Genomic DNA, 6,997 nt, shown 5'->3' on the forward strand with positions numbered 1-6,997 from the left:
TGTTGTCAGGGGAATGCTTCTTAGAAGGAAGGAAATGTACTTTTAAACAAGATTTTCAGCAAACTTTGACACATTCATTATGGTCATGAGCACGGAGGTGACTCAAATATATTTTGCATAATGTGGGAATAATATTGCATTCGGTGAGCTCCTGCCTCCCAGCATCCCCAGGAATGTCACTGGTACACAAGGAAACGTGGGTGCTTGAGATTAAAAAAAATCGATCAGGGCAAACTTATCAAAACACTAATCATCACAAACGGACTTCTCCATATATCTTTTCAATATATAGGTTTATCTCAGCCCTGGCTTATCTCTATGCCAGTTTTACACTGTAAACCAAGCCAGACTCTGGCACATGTTAGCCGACCTCTCCCCATATCACAAGCCTCATCCAATAGACCAGCACTCCCATCCCATCCTGCTAGTGTTGGGGACCTAGATCTCTCCTTTTAGCTCATTTTCCCTCTCTCAGGTCACTGAAATTTACTTCCCATCTGTCTCTCCTCTCCCTACCCAATTTTCTCTGATAATAACATAAATATTTGTCTCATGTATCTGACTCTACCTTCCGAGAGCGGCAGAGATGCTTTTTAAAAGTCTGATCATAAATCCTGGCTTTATCCCTGTAAGAGGTGAGGCTTCTTGCCACCGCAAGGATGTGTGGGGGAGATAAAGGCCAGAAATGAGACACAGGGAAAGGACAGGTGCTGATGCAGGAGGTGAGCTGGAGGAGGCTGGCCTGTCCAGTAAGACCAGCCATGGAGCGAAAGGTCAGCTGAGACACAGCTCCACGGCAGTAGGAAGGCCATAGTTCCAGAGGGAAATCAGAAAGCAGGCCAAGTAAGGAGCCACGATCAGCGATCCACACTTAATCTTAGTAATACCAAGAGAGTCGGGATCACAGGTCTGAAGGGATGGGAAACAGGTGTGTGTCTGGGCAGAGTGTCTGTGTAAGAGGTGCCTGGGTGAGGAGACAGTGTACACTCTCCCCACCTTGGGCAGGTGTGTTTTAGAGGTAAAAGCATCAAAGGTGTTGAAAGGTTGCATCTCATTCCACCCAGTGTTTGCACATCCGTTATTACATCCCAGTGGTGCTCAACGGGGGGGATCATACCTAGGGGACACGGCACAATGTACGGAGACCTTTCTAGTGTCACAACTGGGGGAGGGACGCAGTGGTACCCAGTGGGTAGAGGCCAGGGATGCTGCTAAACATCCCACAGTGCACAGGAGGGCCTCTTATCACAAAATATTTCCAGCTTCAAATGTAACCAGTGCCCAGGTTGAAAAACCCTGGTATACCGCAAGAGGGGTGTGTGTGTGTGTGTGTGTGTGTGTGTGTGTGTGTGTGTGTGTGTGTGTATGGAAGCAGAGGGGATTATAACTCTGTACAAAGGTTTATCTACAGAGTTGTTTATTGTAGCAATGTTTATGGTATTAAAAAAATTAAACAACCTACATGTTCAACAACAGCTATGGGAGAAACAAATTACATTTCCTTTTCTTGTATGATGAAATGACCTTGCAGCCGTTATAAATGATACCTCAGGACAATGTTTAATGAGATGGAAAAATGTTCCTGGGATATTGTTAAATGGAAACAAACAAACAAGTAACACAATACTATTTGCAGTGTGATCTAATTTCTGTTTTAAAAAAGGCTATTTATAGATATTTATGTTTATCTGCATCTATCTCAAGATTTGAAACAGAATACAAAAAAGAAGCTTCTGCAATATTAAGTATTATCCCTTAGGTATTGAAATTATGGATGAGTCTAATAGTTTTCCTACATGTTATTAAATATCTTCTCAATCCTCCACAATGAACAGACATAACTTTTATAGTGGGAGTGAAACGATGTAATTATCTGAAAATACCATTTTTTAAAACATGAAGCTGAAATTTGAGTAGATAGCTAAGCCAGGGCTTTCTGTCCAAGGTCTCTTTTTAGGGTGGCAAGTCAGACAAGAACATATTTCCAACTGCAGAGAGGGAGGCAGGTCGGGTCAGGGAGCAGAGAGTCTGGAGGAGGTAGCATTTGGCTCTCACTTGAAGCATCAGTTGCTGGGCTGGAAGAGGAATACTCTAAAATCATCGTTTTCTCATTTCAATGCTCTTGATCATTGAATGCCCTCTCCTGAATGTTTCAGTTACGTTGAGAATTGGGTGTAGTTTAAAATTGGCTTTCAATCCCCCTGGCCCAATCTCCCAGGACTTCCTCAGGCCACTCTGGACGGCTTGGGTTGCAGGGTGTGTGTGTGTGTGTGTGTGTGTGTGTGTGTGTGTGTGTGTGTGGTGTCCTGTAGGGTGGGTGCCTGGAGCCAAGAGAGAAATTGTCACTCACAACTTCAACTCCCCATGGAAGATATACAAGCTTACATCTAATGCATGCGGTTCTCTTCATTATTATTTTTGTTGTTGTTAAGAAAATCCTTTTGTTTTGAAAACAGTGTGATGCATTCTGTAGCCATGTCGGTTGGTGGCTTTGTACAGAATTGGATCTATAGGTACCAGGAAGTGGAGGGGGGAGGGTTGCGGGGAGAGAGAGCATGAACCTGAGCAAAGATTATTTCCATTTGAGAAAGAATTTCAAATTCTCTTCCTTCTTCAGGGATAAAGCAGTTAATCGCCATTACACTTCAGACTTTTTAAATTGAGGTAGAATTTGCATAACATAAAATCAACCGTTTTAAAGTGTACAGTTCAGTGACACTCGTACAGTCACCTTCCAAAAGGAAACTCCCTGCTCACTCAGTAGTCACTCCCCGTTCCTCCCTGACCCCCCTCAGCCCCTGGCGACCCCTGGGTATACTTCACACACTTCCTGTTGCCGACTTTTAGAAACTTGTTGGCTTAAGTGGTATTTTAGTTTGTACTGTGGCTGGTTGTTCTCTCTCTCTCTTTCTCTGAGAAAGGCACATACCAGAAGGCAAGACAGGTACACAAGGAAATGGAAGGATGGAGAGAAAGAGAGAGGGGGCAGAGGGGGAGATAGATGGGCAGAGAGAGGCAGGGAGGGAGAGAGAGAGAGAGAGAGATGAGAGAATGGAGACTGAGAGAGGAAGAGAGAGGGGAAAGGGAAGGGGGCAGGAGAGAGGTATGGAAGGGTAGGAGGGATGGAAGGAGAGAAAAGGAAGGGGATCAGGAGGAGAGGGAGGGGGAGGGTTTAGGAGGTAGAGAAACCGGGTGTGAATGAAAAACATGTTGCTGCCATATCAGTTAACAAAGGATGTTGCAGCCATCCAGCCACTACAGCCGCCCCAGAGGGTGAGCCCAGAGGGAACTCAGGTTGGAGACAAACAGGCTGCCTCCCCTCAACACCCCTAAGCCCTCAGGCCCTGCAGCCACCACCACCCTGCCCCCCGACGGTGCACCTGAGGGAATTCAGGATGGAGAAAAGCAGGATACTGACCCTAGATAGCTAAGGTATGTATCAAACGAATGATTCCAGTGAGCCCAGACTCTTGCATCTTCCCATACATAGAAAAGCGCTAGATTCATTAACTTGAGATGTCTGGTTTTCTTTAATCAACAGTGAACTTTTGAAGTTCCGACCACCTGGTCTTTGCTGCAAAACTCCTCTATATCCCGGCCCCTCCCTCACCTCTTCGGAGCAGGCCCTCCGAGCTCTCTGAGAGGCTGGCTTTCAGGCTTAATCCTCAGTTTTGTCCACCAGAGAGAACATCATTCTCAACTTTCAGGTTGTGCGTTCTTTTTGAGTCGACGCCGGGTAGGCTTTGAAGGAGAGAAACCTCCACCCATATACACCCATTGAGTCTGAGAATCCATTTGAAAGAGCTGTTCTGAAATTCCAAATGTGCCCGATCATCTCAAAGGGGTAACAAAGGAGAGTAGAATAGGCCTGGGAAGACCTTTGCTCAGACTCTGGGGTCGGCCAATGACAGGCTCTGCCTCTGGGGTCTACGCCTCCTGAGCGTTTGGGGGTCCCGTTGCGATCTCCCCAGTCCTTCCGTTGATATCCTGACACCAACTCTCCATGATGAGTTTGGCTTTTCAATTTTTTTCTCACTTAATAATTGAGTCTCTATGATTCCAGTGCAGGCAGTGGGGTGAACTTCAGATAGTCTAGTTATTATAGATTAGCCCTGCTGATATTGCAAGCTTGGAAAGAGTTGATATGCTGTAGAATGACATGGCAACCCGATAACAGTGGGGAAAGAGACTTTTCTATAAATCTTTTTAAGTATAGTATTTCCATATTAAATCTTGTAAAGTGAATGTCTGGCTGCATTGATGAATGGACCTTCACTGATAGAATATGCTTTAGCCCTCCTGGCAGGCTTCCTGAGGACCCCAGGTGATCAAAACCAACCAGAGTATTTCTTCATTATCACCATCATCTTACACTTACATTATTCTCTTTGTCATTGAGAACTCCAGACTCCAGTCTATAGGAAATGTTTCACAGGTAGTTGAAATACGGACAGCGGTACCGGGGAGTAGCTCTGAACACCCAACGCAGCCTCGTTCGGAATATTTCATGTGATTCAAGTTGTGAGATGGAGCCTAACAGCCTACTGGTCAGGAGAAGCCAGGGACCGAATAGAGAGGCTCATGTACAGACAGGGAGTTCATTAATCTACATTGAATGGTCTCAAATTCACCTTCACAACTTTGTGCAAATGATGAAAACTGTTCAGGAGGGAGCTGCCGAGGAAAGTATTTTTTTTTTTTGCTAGTGATTTTCTTACTGCGATGATGTAAGGATTGAAGGCACAGACCCTGAAGCCAAGTGCCCTGAGTGCAGGCCCCTTGTCCACCCTTTCCTAGCCGTGACTTGGAGTAAATCCGTCTCACCTGTAAAGTGGGGGTAGTACAGGTAATTGATGGGGCTGTTCTGAGGATTTCAGGAGGTAATGTAAGAACATGCTCAGAACCGTGATTGATGCATAATTAGTAGCCAATAAATTTGCTATTATCATTATTATTATCTGGAAGCTCATGTCCTGAAATCTTCAATGAAAACAAGGTTTACTGAGCTACGTATGTAAATATATGTGTGCGTATATAGTTCCTTGAAATAATAATTTCTTATTCGGTATAATATAGGCATATTCTATGATTAAATAAGTTACTTATGCTCTCTGTGACTCAGTTTTCTCATCTGTAAAGTGGGAGCAATTCTGGTATGTTATAGGTTTATGATAATTGCAGGAGTTAATATATGTCAAGTGCTCCAACACATACTTCACCGTAAATTTGCTACCATCACCACCATCATCACCATCATCATCATTGTTATTGTTACTATTACCTGGAAGCTGCTCAGGTCCTGAAATCTACAAGGAGAAGGATATTCACTGAGCTACAGAAATTAAAAAAAGAATCTGTATGGGCCTCGTCCCGAGCGGCGGTGGCTGCGGTCGCCGGGATGCCTGCGCGGCTGGGCGGCTGACAGCGGAGTAGGAACGGGCCCCGTGCCCGGAATCTCGGCTGCCGCTGCTCGAGAGCGGCCTGCGCCATGGCCACCGCAGCCGCCTCCTCAGAGCATTTCGAGAAACTGCATGAGATCTTCCGCGGCCTCCATGAAGAGCTACGAGGGGTGCCGGAGTGGCTCCTGGGGACGGCTGGGACAGAAGAGAAGAAGAAGTTGATCAGAGATTTTGATGAAAAGCAACAGGAAGCACATGAAACGCTGGCAGAGATGGAAGAGGAATTACGTTATGCCCCCCTATCTTTTCGTAACCCTAAGATGTCTAAGCTTCGAACCTACCGGAAGGACCTTGCCAAACTCCATCGGGAAGTGAGAAGCACACCTTTGACAGCCACTCCTGGGGGTCGAGGAGACATGAAATATGGTACATACGCTGTAGGGAATGAGCACATGAATCGGCTGCAGTCTCAAAGGGCATTGCTTCTGCAAGGCACTGACAGCCTGAACCGGGCCACCCAGAGTATGGAGCGTTCTCATCGGATTGCTGCAGAGACTGACCAGATTGGCTCAGAAATCACAGAAGAGCTGGGGGAGCAACATGAACAGTCAGAACGTACCAAGAGTAGACTGGTAAACACAGGTGAAAACTTGAGCAAAAGTCGGAAGATTCTCCGTTCAATGTCCAGAAAAGTGACAACCAACAAGCTGCTACTTTCCACTGTCATCTTACTGGAGCTCGCCATCCTGGGAGGCCTGGTTTATTACAGATTCTTTCGCAAGCATTGAACCTCCTACAGGGAACGGTTTGTGGACCAGGACTGTGAATGAATGGTGTTTGTTAGACACGTGGAAAAATCTTACTGTTGCTGTGAGCTAACGGTTCAAGAAGGCCCTGTGTAGCCAGACTGTGGGAGGAGGGAGGAAGATGGAAAACCACTTAAATGTGAAGGAACAGCAATAAGACCAGTATGATATACCAAAAAAAAAAAAAAAAAAGAATCTGTATGTATACATAGTTCCTTGATATAATCCTTTTTATTCTATAGAATACAGGATGTTCTATCTTTAAGTCAGTTTGATAATCCAAAGTCCGAATTAATTCAGCAGACAAAGTAGGCTGCAATTGCTTTTCTTCCCCGAGATTTATTAGCTTTAGCAAAATATCCTGCAGGAAGCAGTAAAGGCTGTTCTTAGATCACAGCACATTGAAAACGTGATTTGGTTTATGGACACGGCACACACACAGCCTTGTCTGGGATGCACACGTTCGGTGAGGCGCCCCTGCTCTGTGCAGTTTACCTGGAATAGAGGGATGCATGTTCCTCCCGCTGTTTTGGCAGGCAAGCTTATGTTGGCGGGGGGAGTGGATTAAGGACCTTATTCAATTATTAGTTATGAAATGTCGTAGCAACCTCTGGATTGCCAACTATATTTGGTACTGGGTTTTAATTATCATTAGGGAAATTCCAAATGTTTAAAATGAGTCTTTGGAGAGAGCTTCAGTGGAATGTGGGAAAGAAAGTCATGATGAAGTTGCAGAACTTCGGGGTCAGTCTTTCACACAGCCCTGGGATCCTGGTCTGGCCCCTGCTGACT

General features: G+C 45.4%; 1 protein-coding gene across 1 annotated transcript; it reads left to right on the top strand.

Moving 5' to 3' along the window:
• Positions 1-5,368: 5,368 nt before the first annotated feature.
• Positions 5,369-6,220, top strand: LOC133103548 (vesicle transport through interaction with t-SNAREs homolog 1B-like). Its single transcript, XM_061208978.1, has one exon. The coding sequence runs from the start codon at positions 5,489-5,491 to the stop codon at positions 6,185-6,187; it is 699 nt and encodes a 232-aa protein (XP_061064961.1). The 5' UTR covers positions 5,369-5,488; the 3' UTR covers positions 6,188-6,220.
• The last annotated feature ends 777 nt before the right edge of the window (positions 6,221-6,997 follow it).

The sequence above is a fragment of the Eubalaena glacialis genome, chromosome 13 (genome assembly GCF_028564815.1).
Source record: "Eubalaena glacialis isolate mEubGla1 chromosome 13, mEubGla1.1.hap2.+ XY, whole genome shotgun sequence".
NCBI lineage: Eukaryota > Metazoa > Chordata > Mammalia > Artiodactyla > Balaenidae > Eubalaena > Eubalaena glacialis.

Coding starts and splice junctions, on each gene's coding strand:
- LOC133103548 (XM_061208978.1), top strand. CDS start 5,489: ATGGCCACCGCAGCCGCCTCCTCAGAGCATTTCGAGAAACTGCATGAG.